The sequence below is a fragment of the Leucoraja erinacea genome, chromosome 10 (assembly GCF_028641065.1).
Source record: "Leucoraja erinacea ecotype New England chromosome 10, Leri_hhj_1, whole genome shotgun sequence".
In the NCBI taxonomy this organism is placed as follows: domain Eukaryota; kingdom Metazoa; phylum Chordata; class Chondrichthyes; order Rajiformes; family Rajidae; genus Leucoraja; species Leucoraja erinaceus.
The window spans coordinates 15,635,706-15,662,707 of NC_073386.1; the positions used below are offsets into that span (position 1 = coordinate 15,635,706).

Here is a 27,002-nt window from a genome sequence, read left to right on the forward strand (position 1 = left end):
AAGCTGTGCCCAAATTGAGAAAGAGCTGCTGGCTCTTGTTTTCGCCTGCAATAAATTTGACGACTTTATCTTCGGACATACGGTAACGATTGAAACTGACCACCAATCTCTGATGAGCATCTTTAACAAACCGATTCATGCCTCCCCAGAGCGCCTACAGCAGATGCTGCTGCAACTTCAAAAATCTGACATTGATCTGACCTACAAACGTGGTAAGGATATGCACCTGGCTGACACTCTCGCGTGCACCCCGGAAGACCTGTGAGGTTCCGTCCTCGCTGGATGATGACTTTATCGTAATGACCGTGTCTTTTATTCCCTCGTCATGTGTGGAGGACTTGGTTGCCCACACTGCTGCTGACAGTACTTTACGGTCGCTCGCCTCCGTCATTAAATGCAGCTGGCCAGACAAACACTACAACGTTCCGCTGCCAGTTCGCCCTTTCTTTGCCGTCCGTGATGAGCTAGTGTTGCAAGATGGCATTATTGTAAAAGGACGCAAGGCTGTGGGCCCCGCTTCGTTGCACAGCAAGTATTTTACGCTGTCCATACAGGGCACCCAGGCGCTGAAGCCACCGTCCTACGGGTTTTACTGGCCTGGCATGGCCGATTACATCACCGAGAATGTGGTGTCCTGTGCAGTGTGCAACAGCTTGGCACCTCATCAACAAAAGCAACCACTTCTTTCACATCCGGCTCCTGCCCTCCCGTGGTCTACGTGGCAACCATCATATTTGAATGGCATGGCAATCAGAACCTGGTACTTGTCGATTCATATTCTGGATGGTTTGACATTGATTTTCTTAGCAGCCCCACTTCTCGCAGGGTAGTTTCGAAGCTTGCTCACCATTTTGCAGACCATGGAGCTCCGTGCATACTGTTATCTGATAACGGCAGTCAATTTACCAGCCAACACTTCAAGCAGTTTGCTGCAAGAAGGTTTTCGCCACATCACCAGCAGCCCTGAATATCCACAGTCGAATGGGCTAGCTGAGCGGGCTGTCAAGAGTGCCAAACAGCTCATGGAATGTTCGTACAGAGCTAATTCCGACGTGTTCCTGGATCTACTCAACTTATGCAACATCTCCCGCGACCCCATTTTGGGTTCACCTGCTCAACGTTTATTGTTGTGGCAGACCTGAGCCACGGTGCCTGTGGTGGATCAGGCATTGATCCCACAGGTGGTTCCACCATCGGAAGTCCAGTCCAGGTTACAACAAAAGCGTGACATTCAAAAACAGTGGTACGACAAAACAAGTAGGCCACTGCCACCATTAACCAAGGGGCAGGTGGTTTGTTTGCAAACTGACAAAGGCCATGACCGTATCGGTGTTATTTCTGGAACTGCTTCTGAGCCACACTCATATCTGGTCAGTGCCGATGGCAGCACCTACAGGTGTAAAAGACAACATATCCTGCCTGTGAATGAGCCAGCTCCACCTCCGTATTATTCAGACCGTACAAGTGTACTTCCGTCCGTGTCCAGCGGCATTGATCCGCCTACAGCAGCACAACAACTCACTTCTGGAACGGCTGCTTTGCCAGTGGCGACGCCCCCTCCGCCTGTGCCACAGTCCCCTGTTTCATCATCGGGAATGCTGGTTCAATCTCCGTCACCTGTGAAGCCACCGGCTCTATCCTCGGTGGGGAAAAATGGAGATGGCCTTTATTACACACGTGCTGGTCGTGTTTGCAAGCCCACCGTGAAGTACCCGGGCTATGTTTGACTTTCCTCCAGCTTATTATCAACTGCTCTGCATGCCTTATTTAGTCAATGGTTTTGTACTGACATTTAATCCCTTTAAGAGGGAGGATGTAGATCAGTGTCACTCCTGTTATGAGTCATACAGGTGCACAACCTTTTATCCGACGATCCAAATAACGAAAACCTCCGAATAGCGAAAAAAATTTCGGTCCTTGAAGAAAGGTCCTTGAAAACGTTCACCGAGGGCGGCCCGCAGAGGTGACAGCGGAACCTCCGGTCGGTCCCGGTCCTCGAAGAAAGGGGAACTAAATCCCCATTCATAAAATAAAAGGTGAGGGTATATTGCGCGGGAGGGTTAATAATTGACAATATGCTGCTGCCTGTCCGAGATCCCAGAGACCCACAGCCAGCAGCAGCCCAACTACAGAGGAAAACTGCAAACTGGCCAGAGACGTCAGGACCACCAGAAGCCGCTCCCCGAGCTGCGCCCCCTCATCGGGACACCGACCCCCAGGCCCACTGCAAGCACGGAGATCCCAGATCAGCAACTCCAGCCCAGCCCCGCTCCAACTCCAGAGGAACACGCTCCCCGTATGGACAGAAGCTGATGGTGTGCAAGGGCCGTCGTGTTTTTGGGGTCGCGCAGCTCGGGCTGTGGGCGAACTGCCACTTGTCACCGTAGCGGCCCATCAGGGAGTGGATTCCTCTGGAGTTGGAGGGGGAGTGGGGTATTGTGCTGTTTGATGGCCCCCTGCTATCCCAGGGACAGGGAGACGGGACGTTCACCGAGGGCGGCCCGCAGAGGTGACAGCGGAACCTCCGGTCGGTCCTCAAAGAAAGGGGAACTAAATCCCCATTCATAAAAGAGAAGCCGAGGGTACATTGCGTGGGAGAGTAGGAATCCAAAGACAAAGTTGAATTAGCGTTCACCGAGGGCGGCCCGCAGAGGTGACAGCGGAACCTCCGGTCGGTCCTCGAAAAAAGGGGAACTAAATCCCCTTCATAAAAGAGAAGTGGAGGGTATATTGCCCGGGAGGGTATATCGCCTACCTGGAAGAAACCGGACATTTTTTCCAGGATGTCGTCTGCACACCAAAGCTCACCAGTTTATGTTTAAAGTTTTACTTAACGTTTATCTCGTCTTTATTATTTATTCGGGGGATTCAAGAATCCCCGAGCTAGGCCGCCTGTGTATCGTGAGTCTACCGTGGGAACTCTTTAACTCAGGGAGGCAGCAGCAGATTGTCGCTCCCTTCAGTTTCCCAGCGACAGTCACCTGCCACGGGAGAGAGATAATGCACTGTTGTAGGTCTCCTTTGCACGTCGGTGTTTCTGTCTTTCTCCACTCATTGTTGGCCCCATCTGTCACCACCCCCACCTACACCCCTCTGCTTCCCGGCCATGTGTGTGACCCCTTCCCTCCCCTCTCCAGCTCCCCGCTCATTGCACCGGCGCGGGGGCTTTGTACTATCTTCACGTCGGCGATGGCAGCAGATCGGTGCGAGTCACCGGAGACGTCAGGACCAATTGGACGTCGAGCACCAGGCCCACCGCAAGCACGGAGAACCCAGAAACCCACAGCCAACAGCAGCCCAGCCCCGCTCCAACTACAGAGGAACCTGGGTTGCGGATGACGGGTGCAGCTCGGGGCGTCGTAGGGGCCCATCGGGGAGCGGGTTCCTGTTGGTCCTGACGTCTCCGGCCACCTGCCATCCTCCGGGAACTGTACCGCCCTTGCAGGAGAGTGGGGTTGTTTGCAGTTGCAGAGGGAGGGGGCAAGGGCGGTACAGTTCCCAGTCTCAGCTCCTGTCCATGGGGGTGGCCGGAGAAGTCAGGACCAACGGGACAGCGACCCCCCAGGCCCACTGCAAGGACGGAGATCCCAGAGACCCACAGCCAGCAGCAACTCCAGCCCAGCCCCGCTCCAACTCCAGAGGAACACGTAGGGGCAGAACTCGATCGTGTGCAAGGTAAGTCTTGGGGTGGCGGATGAGGAGGCGCAGCTCGGGCTGTGGGTAAACTGCCACTTGGCGCCGTAGCGGCCCATCGGGGAGCGGATTCCTCTGAAGTTGGAGGGGAAGGGGGGTATTGTGCTGTTTGATCGCCCCCTGCTATCCCAGGGACAGGAGAGACACAGCGGCTTTTTAGTGGTGGGCAATCACTTCCAAAGTTCTACCCGCACAGTCAGTACACCTCTCCTACACTGCATTTCATACAAACATTTTTATTCTGCAAGAAAAAAACTACATTGAAGACTCAAACTCGCGCCGAGTAACTGCCCGGGATCAAGACGCAAACTCGCGACCTTAGATCGCCTAAGGGCATGTAGCCCCGCTAGGGTGACATGAGTGCGGGAGGTGATTCAATGCTGCGGGCACATTTACAAATTGAGGAATTCATTCAACACACTGCATTTCATACAAACATTTATTCTGCAAAAAAAAACCTACATTGAAGACTCAAACTCGCGACCGAGTAACTGCCGGGATCAAGGCGCAAACTCGCGACCTTGCGGATATGAGCCGAGCACTCTACCACTGAGCCAGCCATTAAAATCTACGCTAAAAAATTTCCATTCCGAAGACCGACAAATTCTGAATTACGAAAAGTGTCTGGTCCCAAGGCTGTCGGATAAAAGGTTGTGCACCTGTACTTTGTAGCTATGCCCATTAGTTTAACAGACAGCTTCTCTGCCCTTTCTCCCTCACTTTTGGAGTTACGTGCCAAGATGAAGTTACCTATGCTGTAACGTTAATAAAGTCTTTGGATCTTAATCACTGTGCGTGACTTAAGTTATTTCAACAGCAGAAGCTCAACAATGAAGGCCTGGCAGAGCATCACCAGAGAAGACACCCAGCAACTTGTGATGTCCAGACTTCATGCAAAGGATATGCGACAAAATACTAAACATGAGTACTTTCATTTACATGACACTGCTGTGTCCCAAACATTATGGTGCCCTGAAATGGGGGGACTATGTATAAACACTGTTGTAATTTCTACATGGTGAAACCAAAATTAATAAAAAATGGCCTTTATTAAAATCTGACAATGTGACTTTAACCACATGTGTTTTTTTCAATTACAAATCTCAAATTGTGGAGTACAAAGGGAAACAAAATAAATGATGGGTCTTTGTCCCAAACATTATGGAGGGCACTGTAGATTCGTAGAGCGCTTCAGCCTAGAAACAGGCTCTTTGGCCCATCTAATCCATGCCAACTGGGTATTTTGATCTATTTCCATGTGTCTGTATTTGCCCTATATCCCTCTGAAACTTTCATCCGTATATATATATTACTATATTTTGAAATTACAGCATTATCCATCACCTGTGACACCTCTGGTATATTTCTCAAATGTCTAGTTGCAACAGGAATCTATGTACAAAGGTTTCAATAAATGAGGTTGTAAATGTTAACAATTTGCATTTTATAGTTGAAATAAATTATTATGTATTTTCTCACTTTTTAAAGCATATGGCTTCTGTAAAATGCTTTAGCTGGGCATAGCTACGTTATCCATAAGATGTCTTACACAAAAATTGTTTGGTGGATCAGTTTCAGCTTCATTTACATATTGCTGTTCTCTTCATGATATAGTTGAAGAATTATTCGGTTTGCTTTTAATATTATGATTTACGTTAATAATTGAATATTAATGGAATCTTGTTTTTTAGAACTTCATGCATTTTTGATAGAGATCTTTGCTCCACTACGGTGCATACTAGTGTGAATTGGGATAAAAGGATGAAAGAATGATCATCTATATTCTGTTTCACAATTGTGCTTTGTAATTATTGAATTGTTTGTCCTACAATTTTGTATTTTCATGAATAGAACAACTAAATTACATTTATGGACGGCACAAAAAAAGAAACTTTGTATCTTTTAACGTACATGTGGCAGTCCTCCTATTGTTTCCTTTAGATGTACAGTCATCTGTGTCAAATGAGTATTTCTTCTGTCCTAATGCACATTCTTTTCTGTAATCAGATGTTGAGTGAATACTGTCATCATGTGTCAGTATTTTGAATGACTACCTTCAAAGAGATTGACAAGAATATCACAAGAAATGCTCTGTGTGAACAGGAAGGAGTGCTTGGATCCAGGTGGTGACAGCTCTTAGTATAAACACTTTTTGGCCTAATATGTTTTGTACATGCATTCCTAGAGTTACAAGTGCCTGGAGGTAACTTTGAGCTTTTTTGTTTCCCTCTGTGTGTGTGGTCTGATAACTCCCCTACAAAAATAAATTTGTCTAATACGATTGGAACATTTTTATTAATGATTTCAAACAAATCAGAATAGTGCTCTGAAGTTTGTGCTTTGCTCCATGTCCCAGGATAATTACAATCCCGTGATTGTGGGAATAAATCATTATTCCAGCAACATTTTCCAGGCTTGGTAAGGGGGGTGATGGTTGGAGGGAGGTGGGAAATCAGTATGAATTTTGTTGAGTGTGAGCTGTCAGAGGGCTTCCAGTGTTTTGAATGAACTGGATGTTGACCTAGCATCGATGGAGGTAATATCAGTGGTGGGTGCCCTGAAATATTTTTTTTAAAGATTTGTATTTATTAAGCAACTTTCACGTTCCTTTTGAAAATGCCCGAAAATACATTTGGATGTACTTCTCTGGCTATATATAGTCATTGTCAGGTATTGTAGGAAATGTTGTGGCCGTTCTGTGCACAACAATATCCTACAGTTAAGACATTGTTTTAATTTTGATTGAGAGATAAATATTTACCAAACTACTGGAGATAACTCCTTCCCTTGAAAATAGTACCAAAGGATATTTTAATGACTTAATCTGAAAAGTGCCATCTGTTACAGCAACACTAAAACAAATTAGTTAAATAGATATTGGGGTGCTGATTATAATCAGAATTTTTCCTTGCAAATATTTTTCAAAAGGAATGGTTAGTCTTTCCCATAAATCTGTCTACCTTATAATTTTTCCAATTTCCAAATAAACGTTGATTTTGTTCGGGTAAACTGAAAGGGAATAGATGAAGACAATGCAAAATACTTACAACACCCTATTCCTTGTGTAATGTTTTCTTTGAAATAAATGTACTGATTAGCTTAATATGCATTGACTGATGTGTAGGAAGGAACTGCAGATGCTGGTTTAAACAGAAGATAGACACAAAATGCTGGAGTAACTCAGCGGGACAGGCAGCATCTCTGGAGAGAAGGAATGGGTGATGTTTCGGGTCGAGACCCTTATTCAGACTGAAAACTGAAAAAGGGTCTCGACCAGAAACGTCATTCATTAACTGATGTTTTGAGTAAAACCACCAGCAAATAACAATGCTTAAAAAGCATAAAATGGCATTCCATTCAAAAAAAATGAGTGACGTGGTTATTCACATGACATGTGAAAACCATTAATATCCAATGAGTTGTCCTATCTTTTACATGAGTTGTAATATCAGTTGCAGTTTATGTATTGATTACAGATGTTACATTTTTAAGAAATCACTGTACAACCTTGCATCTAGCCCGTCGGCTTTAAGTAGTGCATCTCTATTAATTTGAAATAAGTGATCGACTGATTTTAAAGGGTAAATGCAGATAAATGATACATTTATTTTCCATTATTTTGTTTTGAATTAATTTTAGTAAGTTTTAGGTATTTTAAGTTTTTGACTTGACATTTACTTATTAACCCAATTCATGTGAACTGTTTTTAAATGTATGTGATGATGTGAGATATTTTAAGATTGTTTATGTTCATAAGTGATCGGAGCAGATTAGGCCATTCGGCCCATCAATTCTACTCTGCCATTGAATCATGGCAGACGTATCTCTCCCTCCTAACCGCATTCTCCTGCCTTCTCACCATAACCTCTGATACCCGTACTACCCAAGGTTCAAAGCTCTTTGATAGCAATGGGTTGTCATAAAGCCATTAGGATGCACCATTGTTGTGCCATGAGTTCCACCTTGGGACTAATCACTGATTGTGTTTCATGTTCTGGTGCAGGAGCTTGACATTAAGTTTGACATTGGTATTGAAGAGCTGTAAAAGATAAGTTGAGTCTGCCATGTTATTTTTATATTGCACTTAACGTTCAGATGGACTCTGATTCTCAACACTAATAAATGTCGAAAAATATTGGACAATGTAATTAATGTCCCAAATTACCTCTGTGCCGTGATGCTGATCTAGTACTGACATTGTGGTGTTGAGCTAAAATACATGATACCTGATTACGAAAAGAGTCTGATGGCTTTCGGTTTGCCCATCGATCCATCCCTAGTACCTTTCTGGATATTGTAAAGCTTGCTACTCCTGTCAATGGAAATATATGACTCCTGCAGCACAATAACAATGAACATTTGAGTTTTGTATCATTAACATAGATTTTGGGACTTGAGTTGAGAATTTTAGAGATTATTAACTGAAACTTTCTATATTGTGAGGATTCAATCTTTTCTAATTGGTACTGGATATTTGGATTAGGGACATTGCACAAGTAATAATTTTGTGGCAGGGACAATCTGCGTTAATATTAAATGCCAGTGGTCCAGAACTCCCTGTTCAATATGTCGGATCCATTTAGATCTGCTGGCTTTTACCTGTTTAACTGTGCAGAAGTTTGGGACTTTTGAGAATAGGTAGAAGAGTTTAATTTTTACGCAACTATTCGCTACTTTGGTGACAAATATGTTTTGCTCTTCGACTTTACCTAGAGTCAAATGGGGAGTAACATTTTCATTGAGGTTGCAGCACAGGCTGGAGAATATGTCCACTGACTGCTGACTGTTGAATTCAAATGGAAAGATGATTTTGGTCATGTGATCTTGGAACAAAGTCACTTTGTATTTCTTTGAGAATGGAGTCACATATTTACTTGGAAAAGTTTTGTTGCTTTTAAATGTTTTGCTTCTTAACTTTTTTGTTTGGAATGTTTGTGAATGCCTCTGAGAAAAAATTTCTTTGATAGCTTTGAAAGCTGGTCAAGTTTGGCCGATCAAGCATTGACACGGTGAAATTGGGCTACGGCCCGAGAGGCAGGTCTCAACTGGCTTTAATGTGATTCTGGTGGCAGTGTTTACCTGCTAAGGTTGAAAAGGCCTTGTGCTGTGCAAGGCCTCACTAATCCAATCAAAGCTGTCTTTCCTGAAAAACTATACCTGGGACTCAATCTAAATAATAGCAAATTTCAGGCACAGAGGGCTGGCTGTGGATCAGTGGAAGCTATGACTTGCTGCACTGCATGGAACATGAGGGACTCGCACCTACAGCTCCTCAGCTACAAATTTCTATAATTCTTTCACAAATTTTCTCTTCTTGTTATATCTCAGCTAATATCCCTTTCATTTTTAAGTATAAATATTGCTGAACATCTGCTCTATTGATTTGTATAGCTGGCACTCTGTTGTAATATCGATTTTGTAATAATATCGTTTTTGTGTTTGGGAATGTCAGCATTTTATTTTCAGATAGGTTTCTTGAATTAATTCTTCACATTTATCTATGGCCCATTGTATTGCACTCAGTCATTTCTATAATTTTGTATCTTTGAAGTTTATTTATGCAGTGCGCTGAAACGATGGAATAACACACATAAACTGTAATACTGGGAATCTATGGAACTGTGTAAAATGTATCATGTTGCTAATTTGCAAGTTTGATTAATGGCAATGCTGTGTAAAAAGATAGTAACATTTGTCTAGTCAGGAATATAATAATATGTAAAAGGCTGGGAATTGGAAGTTGGAATTTACAGAGTGAGAAAGGGCCTGTTTAAATTCCGCTTGGTGATTTTAGTTAATACCAGCAAACTATCATGTCCTTTTAGTAATTTATCTCACTGTTAACTTGGTAAAAATGTCTGAGAATGATTGTGCATGCACAATCTTGAATAATGATTTAGCGGTAAATTCTTTGTCATATATGAATTGAGGTATGTCAGAAATTATTTAGAGCCATAGGGTGATACAGTGTGGAAACAGGCCCTTCAGCCCAACCTGCCCACACCGGCATACAATGTCCCAGCAACACTAGTCCACTTGCTTGCGCTTGGTCCATATCCCTCCAAACCTGTCCGATCCATATATCTGTCTAACTGTTTCTTAAACGATGGGATAGTCCCAGCCTCAACTACCTCCTCTGGCAGCTTGTTCCATACATCCACCATTCTTTGTGTGAAAACGTTACCCCTCTGATTGCTGAACATCTATTAAATCGTTTCCCCTTCACCTTAAACCTATGTCCTCAGGTCCTCGATTCACCTACTCTGGGCAAGAGACTCTGCATCTACCCGATCTATTCCTCTCATGATTTTATACACCTCTATATGATCAACCCATCCTCCTGCACTCCAATGAATAGAGTCCCAGCCTAAGCAACCACTCCCTATAGCTCAGACCCTCTAGTCCTGGCAACATCCTTGTAAATCTTCTTTGTGCTTTTTCCAGCTTGATAACATATTACCTATCATGTAGATGCTTTTGATGGAGGGCGTGGGTCCACCACCCTCTGTAGCATCTTGCATTCCAAGTGTGCGTTGGAATTGCCATAATCCAACCAGTCAAGATACTTTCTACGGTAAACCTGTTAAAAATTGTTAGTGCATTCGGAGACATATCAGATATCTTTTGCACAGTCTTCTTACTCTATAAGATCATCCCATCCTCCTGCGCTCCAATGAATAGAGTCCTAACCTACGCAACCTCTCCCTATAGCTCACACCCTCTAGACCTAGCAACACCCTTGTAAATCTTTTCTGAACCTTTTCAAGCTTGACAATAACTTTCCTATAACATGGTGCCCAGAATAGAACACAATATTCTAAACGGTGTCTACCCAACATCTTATACAACTGCAATATGACCTCCCAACTTCTATACTCAATACTCGGACTGATGAAGGATAAAGTGCCAAAAGCCTTTTTGACCACCTTAACTGCCTGTGACTTGACCTTCAGGGAACCATGCACCTGTACTCCTAGATCCCTCTGCTCTACAACACTATCCAGAGGCCTACCATTTACTATGTAACTGCTGCCCTTGTTCGACGTCCCTAAATGTAACACCTCACACTTTTCTGTATTAAATTCCATCAACCATTCCCCCGCCCACCTGGCCAATCAATCCAGATCCTGCTGCAATCTTTCACAACCATCTTCACTATCTGCAAAACCACTCACTTTTGTAGCATTAGCAAACTTGCTAATCTTGCCCTGTATGTTCTCATCCGAATCATTGATGTAGATGATGAACAGTAACGGGCCCAGCACCGAATCCTGAGGCACACCACTAGTCACAGACATCCAGTCCAAGAAGCAACCTTCACCCTCTGCTTCCTTCCATAGAGCCACTTTGCTATCCATTTAGCTATCTCTCCTTGGATCCCTTGCGATCTAACCTTCCAGAGCAGCCTACCATGCGGAACCTTGTCGAATGCCTTACTGAAGTCCATGTGCATAACATCTACAGCTCTGCCCTCATCAACGTTATTTGGTCACGTCTTCAAAAAAAATCAATCAGATTAGTGGGACACGACCTCCCACGTACAAAACCATGCTGACTCCCTAATCAGCCCTTGCCTATCCAAATGCCTGTATAACCTATCCCTCAGAATATTCTCTAGTAACTTTCCAACTACAGATGTTAAGCTCACCAGCCTATAGTTCCCAGCTTTTTCCCTGCTGGCCTTCTTGAAAAGAGGCACAACATTTGCCACCCTCCAGTCTTCCAGCACCTCTTCTGTATTTAAAGACGACTCGTAAATTTCAGCTAGCGTTTCGGCAGTTTCCCGCAATGTCCTTGGATATATCTGATCAGGCCATTGAGTACAGAATATTGGTAAGAAAACAATTTGTTGAAAATTATGGAAATCATTGGAAACCTTGGAGAGAAACTGGAAATGGGCTCAGAATAAATAATACTGATATCAAGTTACGAAGTTATCATAGCTGGCAGTAAACCTGTCAGAAAATATGTTTGTTTAATTGTCTGTTTGTTTTCTGTTTTTTTTTCTAGAATATGATCGACTGGGATTTCTGCTGAAGCTTGATTCCAGAATGTAAGTATTGTTTAAATAAAATAACTTGATCGCAGTAATATTTTGGGTGTAAAACCCCATATTCGGATTAGAGTATTTTATCCACTGACAGTAAGTGCCAGAGAATTGCAGGCTGGACAAACAGTCTGATATTGTATTTTGTATTTCCTTAACACAATTGAATAGTGTTGCATGAACAACCGCGGACACTGAGACATTAGATTATGCATGTTGAATTTTCTGTACATATTTTAGGTTGCATCTGTTGAGAATCAAATATAACGATTAGATTCTCATTATTTAGTGCTGACGGGCTTTATAGGTGGTAGGTTGATTAAGCTGCTTTTATTGATCATTAGAAAGAAAAGCAGTTAACATGTCTGAGACTCTTTGGCAGAACAGAGAGAGAAAGGGAAAAAAAAAGTTTGCCTAGGTCGTGGTCAAGGTGGGGGAAGAAAGTGGGTGGAACAAAAATAATTTATCTGATAATTTACGCGATAAATACTTTAAATATTAAAGTCCAGTCATCACAAAGGGCATTTATCGCAACCCACACAATGTTGCTATTTTACCTTGATTGGCATTGGATGAAAATGGGCTGAAAACCATGTTGCCGTGCTAGCTCTATGACTGTATGACCCAGGTGACATGTTGCCAGAGGTTGGTAGAAGCAGATAGGATGGCAATGTTTAAGAGGCATTCAGACCGAGGCATAAACTGGCAGGGATTAGAGGGATACGGACCACTTTGCAGACAGTTTAATTTGGCATCTTTTTCAGTGCACACATTGTGGGCCCAAACCCTTGTCCATGTAATGTACTTTTTTTTAATGTTCCTTGTCCCTACTTCAGCTGCTTTACTTTTTTCCCCTCAATAAAGGTTGTCGAAGGAACATTTGTATGATCACCAGTGTAAAGGATATTCGCATTGGGAATGAAGAGGGTGACTGTTCAAAGCACTCTTTTTGGTGTTCACTTCTGTCCATCATCCAGCAGTGGCAGTTGTTCAGGAATTGAAGTCCAGCTGAATTTCTTCGTCCTCTTTAGCTTCTGGTTATTTAGATTAGCCTGACCATTCAATTCCTGCTGAGAACTGCTAACTCAGCATGGAATCTTGAGGTTGAGCTTGAAATCTCCTGCTTCTCCTTAACCTATTCTGTCTATTTTCCCAATGAACTGCGGGGAAGCCCTGACAAAACCACTTCTGATATTTTTCTCAGAACAGATGTTTGTGTGAAGTGCATGATTAATATATTTACCTTTATTGCCTTTGTCTGCTTATTTTGTGTCAGTGTTCTTTCTTATTAATCTGGAAATGTTCCTGCCTGAGTACAGTCACAGCTGTTAAAATGTCAAATTTGTACTGCCTGACATGCTCCAGCTGCCTGCTCCAGATTTTTTCATCTTATGAACCTAAGTTCTTTTTGGTGTGAGTACTTGCTTTAATTCTCATGATAGTGAAGAATTATTGAGCAAATAGAGAAGAGAGTCCAGATATGATTTATGTTAAAATTTTCAAGCTCTCTATGTTAATAAATGCATATTAGCCATAATTATGATATTAAGGGTAAATTAATGGGGAAATGGAATAATATACTTCTCTTGGATGAATGGCCTAGGTAATAGAGCCAGGCTTTTAAGGATTGAAGAAAAGAAACATTTCTTTTCATGGAATTTTGAAACACTTTTTCAGATGAGAATTTATGTTGTCAGAAGTTAGTTTTAAATCTTTGATATATTTTTTGTGAAACAAAGGTAGCAAAAGATGTTGGATGAAGACAGGTTGTAGATCAGCCATGACAGAACAAGCACAAGGAGATTACTTCCTTGTGTTCAGTGCACTATGATTGCTGAAAATTTATTTGTTTTGTATTGTAAGAAGTTATTAACATTGTGGAATCTGTCTCTTTCAGTAAAATAATTTGAAATTAATAGTTTAAGTGATCATCTCTTTGCTTTGTGTAGATTTAAGGAATGTTGATAGGCCAAATACCTGGGTAAACCTTTTAGCCATAGTTTCAAACTATTGCCATTCATACTCCACCTTATTGAGATATCAGATTATCAGAGCTACTCTGGAGGATTCAGTAAAGATAAGGCTTTGAAACCTTGTATTTATTTGGAAGATAAGGGTGTGATTTTCATTTATTGCTTTGCGAACTAGTGCAAATATAGCTATTTATAAATTGGAAGTGTGTTAATTACCTGAAGCACCCTATTTGCAAGACACTCTGTAGTTTCAGGTTCTGATTTGGATGGGTACAGGGATCTCTAATCATCCGAGCAAGAAAGCAAATGTTTAATAAAAGTTTTTTAGCGGTATGGCTTAAGGAAGTGATGGAATAGGTCCTTGAAAACAATTGAAGCAGGAGTGGTCTTTTACAAGAAAGTGGGTGCTAATATGTGATTAATTTACAATGCATTGGTAGGAAATTCAGTGTGTGGACAGCGGTTAAAGCAAGTGATGAAGCTGTTTAAGATGCTCAAAACGTTTTCGCATTTGCATCTACAGCCTATTGGCTCAATGTGCTGGAATTCCCTCCCGAATTTCCTTGGCTCCTCTGCAACCCTGATAATTAGACATATTGTCATTCTTTCTAAATGTACTCTTTTTCTCTCATCTGCCATTTCGTGATTATTCCATTAGTAATAATCTTGAGATTTTCTCACATGAAAGCTGCTATATAAGATTAAGTAATTCTTGAATCCGAGATCAACAAATATTAAATCTGTTTTGCACAGATCTAAATAAAGATAGATTAGCTATCCGATTATTCGTGTGATTTTAATTAACTGCACAACTGATTTGCATTATCCTGGATTTTTTATATAAAATTATATCGAGTGTGGAAATAAATGTAATGATAGATGCTGAGTGTCTTTTACCTCTGACTGTTGAATCTAGAATTCAGTGTGTCAGGCAGCAACTGGAGAGAAATGGATAGATAAAACTTTAGGTTGGTACTCTTCTTCAGTCAGACAAATTACATAGAAAATAGGTGCAGGTGGAGGCCATTCGGCCCTTCGAGCCAGCACCGCCATTCATTGTGAGCGTGGCTGATCGTGCCAAATCAATAACCAGTGCCTGCCTTCTCCCCATATCCCTTGATTCCACTAGAGCTCTATCTAACTATCTCTTAAATCCATCCAGTGATTTGGCCTCCACTGCCCTCTGTGGCAGGGAATTCACAAATTCCCAACTCTGGGTGAAAACGTTTTTTCTCACCTCAGTCTTAAATGGCCTCCCCTTTATTCTAAGACTGTCGCCCCTGGTTCTGGACTCGCCCAACATTGGGAACATTTTTCCAGCATCTAGCTTGTCCAGTCCTTTTATAATTTTATATGTTTCTATAAGATAACCCCTCATCCTTCTAAACTCCAGTGAATACATGCCTAGTCTTTTCAATATTTCCTCATATGACAGTCCCCCCCGCCATCCCAGGAATCAATCTCGTGAACCCACGCTGGACTGCCTAAATCACAAGGATGTCCTTCCTCAAATTAGGATACCAAAACTGTACACAATACTCCAGATGTGGTCTTACCAGAGCCCTATACAACTGCAGAAGAACCTCTTTACTCCTATACTGAAATCCTCTTGTTATGAAGGCCAATATTCCATTAGCTTTCTTCACTGCCTGCTGTACCTGGTGTACAAGGACACCCAGATCTCACTTCACTTCCCCCTTACCTAACCTAACCCCAGATAATAATCTGCCCCCTTGTTTTTGCCACAAAGGTGGATAACCTCACATTTATCTACGTTATACTGCATCTGCCAAACACCTGCCGACTCACTCAACCTGTCCAGGTCACTCTGCAACCTCCTAACATCCTCTTCACAGTTCACACTGCCACCCAGCTTTGTGTCATCCACAAACTTGCTAGTGTTGCTCCTAATTCCCTCTTCCAAATCATTAATATACATGGTAAACTGTTGCGGCCCAAACACCAAGACTTGCGGCACTCCACTCGCCACTGCCTGCCATTCTGAAAAGGATCCGTTCACTCCTACTCTTTGCTTCCTGTCTGCCAACCAATTTTCTATCCATGTCAACACCCTACCCCCAATACTATGTGCTCTAATTTTAGCCACCAGTCTCCTGTGCGGGACCTTATCAAAGGCTTTCTGAAAGTCTAGACACACTACATCCACTGGCTCCCCTTCATCCATTTTACTTGTCACATCTTCAAAAAATTCCAGATAATTAGTCAAGTTCCCTTTCATAAATCCATGTTGGACTAATCCTTTCACGGCTATCCAAATGCCCCATTATTACTTCTTTAATAATTGACTCCAGTATCTTTCCCACCACCGAAGTCAGGCTAACTGGTCGGTAACTCCCTGTTTTCTTACTCGCTCCTTTCTTGATAAGTGGGATAACATTAGCTATCCTCCAATCCACAGGAACTGATCCTGAATCTATTGAACATTGGAAAATGATCACCAATGCGTCCACTATTTCTAGAGCCACCTCCCTGAGGACCCTGGGATGCAGACCATCAGGTCCAGGGGATTTATCATCCTTCAGTCCCATTAGCTTACCCAATACTATTTCTCGCCTAATGAAAATTTCTTTCAGTTCCTCTACCCCCTTAGATCCTCTGTCCTCCAGTACATCTTGGAGATTGTTTGTGTCTTCTTTAGTGGACAGATCCGAAGTACCTGTTCAACTCTTCTGCCATTTCCTTGTTACCCATAATAATTTCACCCGTGTCTGCCTTCAAGGGACCCACATTTGACTTTGCTACTCTTTTTCCCTTAACATATCTAAAGAAGCTTTTACTGTCCTTCTTTATATTCCTAGCCAGCTTCTCCTTGTACTTCATCTTTTCAGCCAGTATTGACCGTTTTGTTTCCTTCTGCTGTCCTATGAAAGTTTCCCAATCCTCTGGCTTCGGCTACTCTTTGCTGTGTTATACATCTTTTCTTTTAGTTTTATTCTATCCCTAACTTCTCTTGTGAGCCACAGTTGCCTCCTACTCCCCTTAGAATCTTCCTTCCATTTTGGAATGAAATGATCCTGCGTCTTATGTATTATGCCCAGAAATTCCTGCCATTGCTGTTCCACCATCATTCCTGCAAGGATCCCTTTCCAGTCTACCTTGGCCAGCTCCTCTCTCATGCCTTCATAGTCCCCTTTGTTCAACTGCATCACTGCCACTTCCGATTTAACGTTCTCCTTCTCAAATTGCAGATTAAAACTAATCACATTATGATCACTAACTCCAAGCGGTTCCTTTACCTCGAGTTCTCTTATTAAATCTGGTTCATTGGACAACACTAAATCCAGAATTGCTTTTTCTCTGGTCGGCTCCATTATAAGCTGCTCTAAGAATCCATCTCGGAGGCACTCTACAAACTCTCTTTCTTGGGGTCCTGAACCAACCTGATTTTCCCAGTCTACCTGCATATTGAAATCCCCCATCACCACAGTGGCATTACCTTTGTTACATGCCAGTTTTAACTCCTGCTGCAACTTCCCAGGCCCGATCCTCCTGCAGCCACGTCTCACTAATCCCCACAATGCCATATCTACCAACCTCTAACTGAGCCTCAAGCTCGTCTACTTCATTTCTTATACTTCGCGCATTCGTATACAATACTTTTAATTCCTTACGCATCTCACCTTTCACATCGATCCCTAATACACTTGGCCATTTTCTCCTATCCATTTGTGAGCTTTCTTTCCCGTTAATTGTGGGATCATTAACTATCCCTTTACTCTTTTTCCCTTTAACTCCATCCTTGACTATCCCATTGGACACTCCCCTCCCCTTATTTAGTTTAAAACCACCCGTGTAGCAGTGGCAAACCTGCCTGCCAGAATGCTGGTCCCTCACCTGTTAAGGTGCAATCTGTCCATTTTGTACAGTTCCCCCTTACTCCAAAACAGATCCCAGTGGTCTATGAATCTAAATCCCTGCCCCCTGCACCAGTTCCTCAGCCACACATTCAGATCCCACATCTCCCTGTTCCTGTCACCAGCACGAGGAACTGGAAGCAAACCGGAGATAACCACCCTGGAGGTCCTGCTTTTCATCATTTTTCCGAGCTCTCTAAATTCATGCTGCAGTATATTCATCCCCTTCTTTCCAACCTCGTTTGTGCTGACATGCACTACCACTTGCACCTGTTCACGTTCGCCCTTGAGGATTTTCTGCACTCTGTCCTTGACATCCTGGATCCTGGCACCAGGGAGGCAGCACACCATCCTCGAATCCCGTCTGTTGCCGCAGAAATCCCTGTCCGTACCTCTCACAATGGAGTCTCCAACTACCACGGCATTGCCTGGCGCCGGCCTCTTTGGTTTTAATGGCTCAACAGCACTTTTTGCTTCGCAAGCTAGTCTTCCGCTGAGTGTGTTAACGTCCTCTGTCCCGACAGCTTCTAAGTGGGTGAACCTGTTCTCAAGAGGTACAACACTGGGGGAGCTTTGCATTCCATGTTTCCTTCCCTTTCTCACCGTCACCCACCTTCTCTCTTCCAGTACCTTAGGTGCAAAATCTTACTGTAGGACTTGTCGAGGAACGACACAGTTTCTCGGACAAACCTGAGGTCATCCACTTGCTTCTCCAGTTCCCCAACGTAGTCCTTCAGGAGCTGTACCTGGATGCGCTTCTCACCTTTGTAGCAGTTCTTTTGCTTAAGATTCCACCATTTGCAATCTTTTGTCTCAAATCTAAAATTTAGGTAACCATTTCAAGATAATGAGTTAGCCTTTTAGGCCTCAGCTCATTACTTGGACTGAAGATTTGGGATTTCTGTTCCCCAGAGGGCAAAGGATGTTTAGTCATTGGATATGTTTAAGGCACTAATCAATAGTATTTTGGGAATCTGGGATTATGGAGAATAGACAAGAATATGATCTTGAGTTAGAGAATTAGTCCTGGTTTTAAAATGGCAGAGGAGGCTGTTTTTCCATGATTTATTTTGTCAATTTATCTTTTACAAGTATTTGAACAATATAAATGCAGGTTTCTGCATACACTGATATAACAGACAATTGGTTATTGACAGGTATAAAATAGTGATTGTAATATTTAAATTGTTCTGGTATCGATTATTTGATTTAGCAGTGCTTGTATATCATTGTTGCTAGCAAGTTCTGAAAATGTAATTTGTGGGTAACTCTTAGGGAACTGGAGAAATCAGTAGTGGACAACAGAGGAGATGGCTGTGCCTTTGGTGATATCCAGAAAGACAGACTTTTTTCTCCCTGCCTTCCCACATTGAACTACACTCGGTAAGTGCAGAAACTCACTAGACTGTTAGATCCCAGTGTGCCAAATTATGGTGTATCTAAGATAGGGAATAAGTGTAATACTTCCAATCAATATGGGAGACAGATACAATGTGGAGTACAGTATTTAGGATATAAATTTAGAATGAGCACAGTTTGCATATCTATTATTATAAAACTCTGATCTTGGATGTGGATGTATTTATTTGTGTGTGTCTTGTTTGTCTGTGACTCACATCTCCTCGAAAACACGACGCGCTAACAGTGAAAGTTTTACATATTCCAATAGAGATTTACCTCATGATTTCAAAAATCGCCTCACCTGAAAATTTGATTCATTATTTCTTGAGTTTTTTATTTTAATTGCTCACAAATCTGAAATCTTTTTTATAGCTAAAGAGCTGATGACCTCACAATGGCTCTGCTCCTCACGGCTAGATGCGCACAGTTTTAAAAGCGCAGCCTGCTGGCCACTGTTTTTGCACGCTTTGCGACTTGCGTTAACCCCACCCCACACCAGACTCGCAGTCATTTTGTCGCCTCCCGCTTGCAGTCAACTCGCACTTGGCCGGCCGTCCGTAGCGCCGCGCCCGCAGCCCAACCGCCCACCTCCCCTCGCGCTCTGAATTGAAGCCGCTGAACATGCAGTGATTTGGTTGGGCTTCCGAGGGCCCGCGAGGTCCCGAAGCCCGCCGCCTGCTCACCAAGTTCAAGTCCGCCCTCTCCCCCCTCCCTCCCCCCCCCCCTCCTCACCCCCCCCCTCCCCCCTCCTCCCCCTCTCTCTGTCCCCCTCTCTCTCTCCCCCTCTCCCCCCCCCCCCTTCCTCCCCCCGCTCTCTCTCTCTCTCTCTCCCTCCCTCTCTCTCTCTCTCTCTCTCTCTCTCTCTCTCTCTCTCTCTCTCTCTCTCTCTCTCTCTCTCTCTCTCTCTCTCTCTCTCTCTCTCTCTCTCTCTCTCTCTCTCTCTCTCTTTCTCTGCCCCTCGAGATAGGGTAACGATGGGGTAAAAGGAGCCAATGAATAATATTAATATAATATCAAGGGGGGGTGGTTAGTGCGTGTGTGTGTGGGGGATGTGGTTAGTGTGTGTGTGACGCCGCAGGCCCCCCCTCCGCAACCGCGCGTTGAGGGGACGAGACTCAACGGGTCCCCCTTGGTCTAGTATAACCTAAATGATTTGTCGCAAGAACTTCACAGGCAATCCAACATATATTGCTCATTAATGATTACCCTCAAAGTTATTCAAATTGTTTGGGGGGGAGCTCAAGGATTTTCACCCATTGTTGATGGATGAACAGCATTTGTTTTTGGGTCAAGATGATGTATGACTTGTGATTTGGAAGTGTCCAGACTTTTATTGTCCTCGTTATTTTAGGTGGGAGAGTTTGCAAGCAAGAGGTCTTGATGAATTGATGCAATGACTCTTGTAAATAGTCCATATTGTGACTGTGGATGTACTCTTGGTGGAGGGAGTAGTGACTTAAGTAATTGACATTAAAGAAATCTACTTTGTCATGGGGTGGTATTGATCTTTTGCGTTGTTGGGGCTGTGCTTATGACAGCAAGATGACAATATTTCATAACCATATAACCATATAACAATTACAGCACGGAAACAGGCCATCTCGGCCCTACAAGTCCGTGCCGAACAACTTTTTTCCCTTAGTCCCACCTGCCTGCACTCATACCATAACCCTCCATTCTCTTCTCATCCATATGCCTATCCAATTTATTTTTAAATGATACCAACGAACCTGCCGCCACCACTTCCACTGGAAGCTCATTCCACACCACTACCACTCTCTGAGTAAAGAAGTTCCCCCTCATGTCACCCCTAAACTTCTGTCCCTTAATTCTGAAATCATGTCCTCTTGTTTGAATCTTCCCTATTCTCAAAGGGAAAGGCTTGTCCACATCAACTCTGTCTATCCCTCTCATCATTTTAAAGACCTCTATCAAGTCCCCCCCTTAACCTTCTGCGCTCCAGAGAATAAAGACCTAACTTATTCAACCTTTCTCTGTAACTTAGTTGTTGAAACCCAGGCAACATTCTAGTAAATCTCCTCTGTACTCTCTCTATTTTGTTGACATCCTTCCTATAATTGGGCGACCAAAATTGTACACCATACTCCAGATTTGGTCTCACCAATGCCTTGTACAATTTTAACATTACTATATTCATCTTACATTGGACATGTCCTGTAAGTGGAGGAGAAACTTTGGAGAGTCAGAAAATAGGTTTGCCACAGAATACTTAATTTCTGACCCCTTGCTGCAGCCAAAGTATTTTTGTGGTGAGTCTAGTAACATTTCTAGGTAATTGTGACTCTTCCCAGGATTTTATTAATGGGTGAGTCGTCAAATATCAAGAAGAAGTTATTAGTTTCTGTGGAAGTTTTTGAAGAAGGGTTTCGGTCCGAAATGTTGCCTATTTTCTTCGCTCCATAGATGCTGCTGAACCCGCTGAGTTTCTCCAGCATTTTTGTGTACCTTCGATTTTCCAGCATCTGCAGTTCCTTCTTAAAAACATTATTAGTTTATCAGATCAGATTCAGATTCAATTTTAATTGTCATTGTCAGTGTACAGTACAGAGACAACGAAATGCATTTAGCATCTCCCTTGAAGATGCTATTTGATATCTGTAAATATCTGTATTTGATATTGCCAATGCTTGACACTTATGTCATATTTCAAAGTGCTCCTCTTCTGATACTTCATTCACTTGCCTAACCACATTTTCCAAAAGCACATCGAGTGTAGGGCCACGACAAATTCTGTTTTAATCCCTTAGCACCCGCAGTCTATATTTGGGCAGATAAAATCACCTGCTGTTATAGTGTATTACTTCTAAAGGTATCTGCAGTCTCCTTACATATTTGCTCCTCTAATTCCCCTGACTATTTGGGGGGGAGTAGGGGCATAGTACAATCTCATCAAAGTGATTACTCCCTTCTTATTCCGAAACTCTAACCCAACCTTTTTGATTACTGTTAATGATAGCAATTTTTTACAATTTCAGATTTATTTAATTATTTGAATTTAAATTCCACAGCTTTCATACAAGAATATCAGATGATTTCTTTTGATCACTGGTCAAAGTTCTTAGATACAACGTTAGGGACGACTGATCGTACAATAATATAATTTTTAATGAAGATTTGAAAGTGATTTTGATCCATCTGAAAGGTCTTAAATGTATTTAAAAAGAAACAAGCAAGGAACCTATGAAGTACAAGTTGGCTGTGAAAGACTGGGAAACTATATTAAAAGGTATGATAGAAAATAAACAATGACTAGCATTTTAAAAACTAACTAATGGATTGTTTACTATATATTCCGTTTGTGCTACTGAACAGGTAAAATGATCCAGCTCTGGCTAACAAGAAAAATTAAAGGTTATATTTGATGAAAGAGAAAGGCTTATTACCAAAAATAGTTGTAAGCCTGAGGATTGGGAAACATTCAGATGTCAGCAAAGTTGGACTAAAATTGATAAGGGAAGAGAAAGCAGATACAAACATAACATAGCATTTACATAAAAAAAGGGCCTGTCAAAACTTAATGAGAAATGTAAAAAGGAAAGGCATAGTATTGGAGAAATTAATGGAACTTAAAGCTGATAAATTCCTAAGGCTTTCGGATCTGAATCCCAGGAGGTGGATATTGGCATTGGAGTTGCACTAATTGTCGTCTTCCAACAGAGATTCTGGAATGATTTCCACAGAAAACTTCAAGACAAAAGGAGGAAGTGGGGAACACTCAAATAAGAAAGGAGGAAGTGCTAGTTATACTGACATCAGCAGTTGGGAGATAGTATTAATTACTCAGAAAATGGTACCAGGACACCTGAAAAAGTAATAGACAATAGACGGAGGAGCAGGCCATTCGGCCCTTCGAGCCAGCACCGCCATTCAATATGATCATGGCTGATCATCCCTAATCAGTAACCCATTCCTGCCTTCTCCCCATATCCCCTGACTCCACTTTCTTTAAGAGCCCTATCTAGCTCCCTCGTGAAAGTATCCAGAGAACCGGCCTCCACCGCCCTCTGAGGCAGAGAATTCCACAGACTCACAACTCTCTGTGTGAAGAAGTGTTTCCTCGTCTCTGTTCTAAATGGCTTACCCCTTATTCTTAAACTGTGGCCCCTGGTTCTGGACTCCCCGAACATGTTTCCGGCCTCTAGCGCGACCAAACCCGTAATAATCTTATATGTTTCAATAAGATACCCTCTCATCCTTCTAAACTCCAGAGTATACAAGCCCAGCTGCTCCATTCTCTCAGCATATGACAGTCCTGCCATCCCGGGAATTAACCTTGTAAACCTACGCTGCACTCCCTCAATAGCAAGAATGTCCTTCCTCAAATTAGGGGACCAAAACTGCACAGAATACTCCAGGTGTGGTCTCACTAGGGCCATGTACAACTGCAGTATGACCTCTTTACTCCTATACTCAACTCCTTGCTATGAAGGCCAACGTGCCATTCGCTTTCTTCACTGCCTGCTGTACCTACATGCTTACTTTCATTGACTGATGAACAATAATAGAATTAAGTGGAGGCAACATAGGTTTCTGAAAAGAAAATTGTATTTGACAAACTGATGAAGTGTTTTTATTGCATTTGTACAAAAATAAAGGTCTTTTTAATAGCTGGTAGTATATTTTGTTACTGCAAGTTAGAAATACTAAAGGCTGCCTGTCACATTGTATAATATCAAGGGCTGCTTTGATGTACATTGAAAGATCGGGGAAACATCCCTAGCATACAATAGGAACGTTACAAAATTTTGAGATTAAAAAAAATTAAGCCTGTAATTCATCCCATCAGATAAAGCATAAAGATAACTAATTTGAAACCTAATTCGCTTTCATATGAAAAAAGTTATGGCTATTTTCATACTCGGAAATTAGCACCTTGTTCCCTATTGCTTTTCCATTGACAACACAAAAGCTGTGATCAAGGACAGTGAAAGCACATAACTTTCTTAAAAATTAAGAGAACTGAAAGAAATTTTGTTATTATAGATTGAAGCATTCTAAAACAAATATAAACCATTTTACTTGGATAACCTGAAATTAAAGCATATAATTAGTTAGTTACCTAATTGTAGCTAATTACAAAATTGACCGTTGTGACGGAAATAGTAATAAACACCCAGACTGCCTTGAAAATTCAAAAATGTGATATTCTCAAGATTTAATATTATTGTATTATATGCTGTAAGTTCGTAACAGATAGGTAAATAAATTACAATTTCTAGCAATAGACCAAGTCTTTTATGGAGAAGATCTGTTGCTAGCTGGTACATTGGCATATCATAATCAGTAGCATCATCATACTCCTCAGATTGTAACCAATAAGCAACTCTGTACATTCTGAATCTTGTTTTTCTTCAACTTTTCAATTTTGGCATTCTAAACTACAGGTTTTTGCTCTACAAACCACCCATGACATGCCATTCTGCCCACTACTTTCCCATTAAGAATGTCCTGTAGATCATCACATTTGGAGTAGTCCAAATTCGGATAATCTCTGCGAATGCTGTCTAAATTAGTTTCTTTTGCTGGGCATTTGGATTGACAATTTTTCATTTCTTCTTTAGAGACGTCTGTTTAAAATGTAAAGGGGAAAAATAACACTGAACAGCATTAACAGAAACAAGTTATTATTTGCATTTAGAAAAAGGTAGAAATGATAAAGTTAAACGTGTAAACAAATAGTAAATACCGAACAAAAAATTCATATTCATCGTATTCATCAAATCATCTAATCAATCTATTCATCTAAATTCAATTACTAGATCTAAACATCTATCCATTTCTTTAAAAAAGGCTAACATTTTTAAATAGCCTAAGTATCCAAATAACAAATAACAAACTGATCCCATTCACACAAGAATTCACAATATAACATGATTTTTAAATCTCACTGTCATGAACCTATATGCCAAATGGAAGGAATTTAATGTTTAATTCCCATAAATTAATCCAGAAACATCCATTCTCAATATAATTTAAATTATTATTTTTTGCACAATACATCTGACTAAAACTGTTGTGGATATTTAGTGTAAAAATATTAATCATGGACAGACAATAACACAAATTATAGATGATTTAGATGCTCTTATGACATGATTGTCCAAAAAAAATGAGGATTTAAATTATCTTGCGAGTGGGTGTTTCTGGAATGTGATCGATTGGAACGTTGCCATTACTGTAAATTTTAAGCCCATATCGGCAGGCAAGACACAGCCGATTTGTATGGGGCCTAAATAACATTTTCGCATCATAAGAATAGACTAAAGCCACCCCAAGAAGCAAGATTATATGTGAAATACATGACTTGCCTTTTTTGTCCTGATATTGTGATCCGTCACATTGAAGGCCTTGAGGGCGTTATTCGCCTTTTACTTTAATCCAGCGATTAAATTGTCCAGTGATTTATTTAAAACATTTAAAAATTTAAAAACGGGAATGGAAGTCCAATCGATTTTTCTTCATCGGATAGCAGTCCGGGGAAATCCCTCTCCGGCATTTTAATTTTAACAGAAACAAGTTATTATTTGCATTTAGAAAAAGGTATGCATTTTAATCCCCCCCACCCCCTCAAAGGCTCCGGGGTCGCACACACAGCCAGTGGCAGATCTGCAGCGCCGCTGATGGTAGGTTTTGTAACATCGCTACATACAAGAGATACATGGAAACATAGAAAAATAGGGGCAGGAGTAGGCCTTTCGGCCCTTCGAGCCAGCATCGCCATTCAATATGATCACGGCTGATCATCTAAAATCAGTTCCCCGTTCCTGCTTTTTCCCCATTCCTTTATTCCTTTCGCTCTTAAAGCTAAATCTAACTCTCTCTTGAAAACACCCAGTGAATTGGCCTCCAATGCCTTCTGTGGCAGAGAATTCCAGATTCACAACTGGGTGAAAAAGCTTTTCCTCATCTCAGTCCTAAATGGCCAATCCCTTTATTCTTAAACTGTGGCCCCTGGTTCTGGACTCCCCAAACACGTTTCCTGCCTCTAGCGTGACCAAACCCGTAATAATCATATGTTTCAATAAGAATCCTCTCATCCTTCTAAACTCCAGAATATACAAGCCCAGCCGCTCCATTCTCTCAGCATATGACAGTCCTGCCATCCCGGGAATTAACCTTGTAAACCTACGCTGCACTCCCTCAATAGCAAGAATGTCCTTCCTCAAGTTAGGGGACCAAAACTGCACACAATACTCCAGGTGTGGTCTCACTAGGGCTCTGTACAACTGCAGTATGACCTCATTGCTCCTATACTCAACTCATTGCTATGAAGACCAACATGCCATTAGCTTTCTTCACTGCCTGCTGTGCCTACATGTTTACTTTCATTGACTGATGAACAATAATAGAATTAGGTGGAGGCAACATAGATTTCTGAAAAGAAAATTATGTTTGACAAGTGTTTTTTGCATTTGTACATAGTGATATGAATAGTGGAAAAAGTGATATAATATAACGAGATATAGTGAAACAAGTTTTGTATGCTATCTGAAAATGCAGATAAAAGGTGTGCCAGGGCCACATTGGCACAGATTGGAAGATTGGGGGTACATCGCAGGAATGCTAGAGGTCCGTTCAAAAGTTTGATAGCAGTGGGGAAGAAGCTGTATTTGAATCTGATTATATGCTTCAAGGAGAGGGAAAAAGAAAGAATGACACGGGTGTGAGTGATGTTTCATTATGTGGGCTGTGTCAAAGCAAGTGAATGTGGTTTATTTGCAATTTCGGAAGCACTTTGATAAGTTGCCACTCAGAATTATTAAACAATATTCAAGGGCATGGGGAGGTATCATACTTGTGTGTGTTGAGGTAGTTTAACAGGCAGAAGCCCAAATACAGCGATAGTTGTGTTCCTAGGAAATTTGTATTATATGTCAATGGGGGAAAGGGAATTAGGAGTTGGAGAGTTTCAGACTCATAATAACAGTTATTTTTGCAGGATTTTCAAAAATAAACCCCTGATTCTGGACTCTCAACATCGGGAATTTTTTT

The 27,002-nt window shown here is 41.8% G+C and overlaps 1 protein-coding gene across 6 annotated transcripts in view; it reads left to right on the top strand.

Moving 5' to 3' along the window:
* The window catches only part of LOC129700815 (CMP-N-acetylneuraminate-beta-1,4-galactoside alpha-2,3-sialyltransferase-like), a 389,167-nt gene that overhangs the window by 172,182 nt on the left and 189,983 nt on the right, over positions 1-27,002 (top strand). For 3 of the 6 annotated variants that reach the window (XM_055641534.1, XM_055641536.1, XM_055641537.1), the window contains 2 exons: positions 11,704-11,746; positions 18,864-18,971. In XM_055641534.1, coding sequence (XP_055497509.1) covers positions 11,704-11,746; positions 18,864-18,971 — 151 coding nt within the window. The remainder of the gene's footprint in view (positions 1-11,703; positions 11,747-18,863; positions 18,972-27,002) is intronic. The other 3 variants (XM_055641540.1, XM_055641538.1, XM_055641539.1) reach the window with 1 other exon arrangement.